Raw genomic sequence first — 1,722 nt, 5'->3', positions numbered from 1 at the left:
AATGTCCTGTTTAAGACGGTTTGAATTATTTTATATCAGTACAAAAAAGCAACTTGTTTCTAAGTACTTTGTAAATGTAGGAATATAAAAAAGGAACACTTTATTTGAATTTGACTAAAAAGGCAAGTCCCATCTAAGTGGAGGATAAAACTCAACTGAAAGCACTAAAGGGGAAGGAAAGCTGAGGGTTGATGGTGTTACCTATGGCCCGAGGTTTGGTCGTGTTGGAGATGACAGGAGGACTGCTGGGGGAGGGGGGGAGGCAGCGATGGACTCCTACGTTACACAGCATGTCCAGCAGTATCTTTCTATTAGGACCTTTTTATGTTAACACAAACACAAGCCAACATGTTAGGCATGCAAACACATGCCACAAACAGCACAAAGAGAAGAGAGATGTCAAGATGCAGACACAGCAGAGAGAGAGAGAAGAGAGAGAGAGAGAGAGAAGAGAGAAAGAGAGAGAGAGAGAGAAGAGAGAAAGAGAGAGAGAGAGAGAGAGAGAGAGAGAGAGAGAAGCAGATAGCAATCATTGTGCATTTTCAAAAAAAGTCAATAAATAACAGCAAACTCAATTTAAAACCACTTTTGCCTCAGAGCACAAAGCTTCCTCCTGTGTACACAACATAACAGGATGTTAGACGTTAAAGTAACAGATATTTTAACAAAAAAAAAGAAAATTAGTATTTTTATGTGGCTGCATGTAGCATCGCTGCAGACACTGAACTGTTACATTCATAATTAAATAGAAAAAAAAATCATTTTTGTGTTGCCTTTACTTGGAAAAATTAGCTTTTTAAAACCCAAAAGATCAGAAGGTTCGCCCTCTTTTTCCTCTTCAATATTAGACAACTTTGTTCCTAAAGTACCTCAGAYAAATCAAGAATTTATCACAGTTTGTTTTTTAAACAACATACAAGAAATGAGTGATGAGTAAAATTACAGRCCACTTTAAGCTTTACTGTCAGCAGTTAGTGCAGCTTCACAAGCACACAGTTGTGGACAGTTGTTCTTTTGTTTCATTGTACTACTGCTATTGGTGCATAGCAATATATTAAGTTTATCAAGAAACAATTAAAAAACTCAAATGTTAAAAATATTTTCATGCAACAAAAAGCCACGTGCTTTTAACGAGACTCCATGACATCAAATGTTTGCTGTTAAATCAGGCATWTCAAATTCTTCGCGAGATTATCTCATCATAGCTGCTGTTCCTTACATGCTTTGATCTGCACCTTCTGTTTTTCCCTCACCTTTGCTGCTGCGTGCAGCAATGAGTCCTGGAGTTTCCCCAAGGTCGTTGTGAATCTCAACGTCAGCACCAAACACAATCAGAGCTTTGATCATCTCTATGTGGTCCATCTAAGGAGGAGGCACAAAACAGATGCATTCGCTCTTCAAACTCATTTAAAGGGATCTCCGATTAGTTGTAACATTAGACTTTATTTGATGAACATTTATTTTAACAGTAAAATAAAGACTGTAAAAATACTGTAGGCTGTTTAGTTTTGTAAATTTTTTGAAATATATTTTAACACGGACAGAGCCATTTTATTTACACACAAAGCATGGGTAAATGATAGGTCATCAGTGTGAGTGAGCTATTTCCACCCTGAAGGTTAATCTTGGACAATATCTGATGATCGACTCTTTTAAATGAAACCAGAGAACGTTGACAGAGAGGAGAAGGTAGAAATGACTCAGCCTGTAACTGAAAATATG

At 37.2% G+C, this 1,722-nt stretch overlaps 1 protein-coding gene across 1 annotated transcript in view; it reads right to left on the bottom strand.

Annotated features, from left to right (window-relative positions):
• Positions 1-1,722, bottom strand: part of pla2g6 (phospholipase A2, group VI (cytosolic, calcium-independent)) — a gene marked incomplete in the record, with an annotated part of 22,182 nt that overhangs the window by 11,633 nt on the left and 8,827 nt on the right. Inside the window, 2 exon segments of the mRNA XM_014015539.1 lie at positions 202-318; positions 1,254-1,362. Coding sequence (XP_013870993.1) covers positions 202-318; positions 1,254-1,362 — 226 coding nt within the window.

This window comes from Austrofundulus limnaeus, unplaced genomic scaffold, assembly GCF_001266775.1.
Source record: "Austrofundulus limnaeus strain Quisiro unplaced genomic scaffold, Austrofundulus_limnaeus-1.0 Scaffold130, whole genome shotgun sequence".
Taxonomy (NCBI): Eukaryota; Metazoa; Chordata; class Actinopteri; order Cyprinodontiformes; family Rivulidae; genus Austrofundulus; species Austrofundulus limnaeus.
Note: the sequence above shows the minus strand (reverse complement) of the source record. Positions and strands in the feature narration are given on the sequence as shown.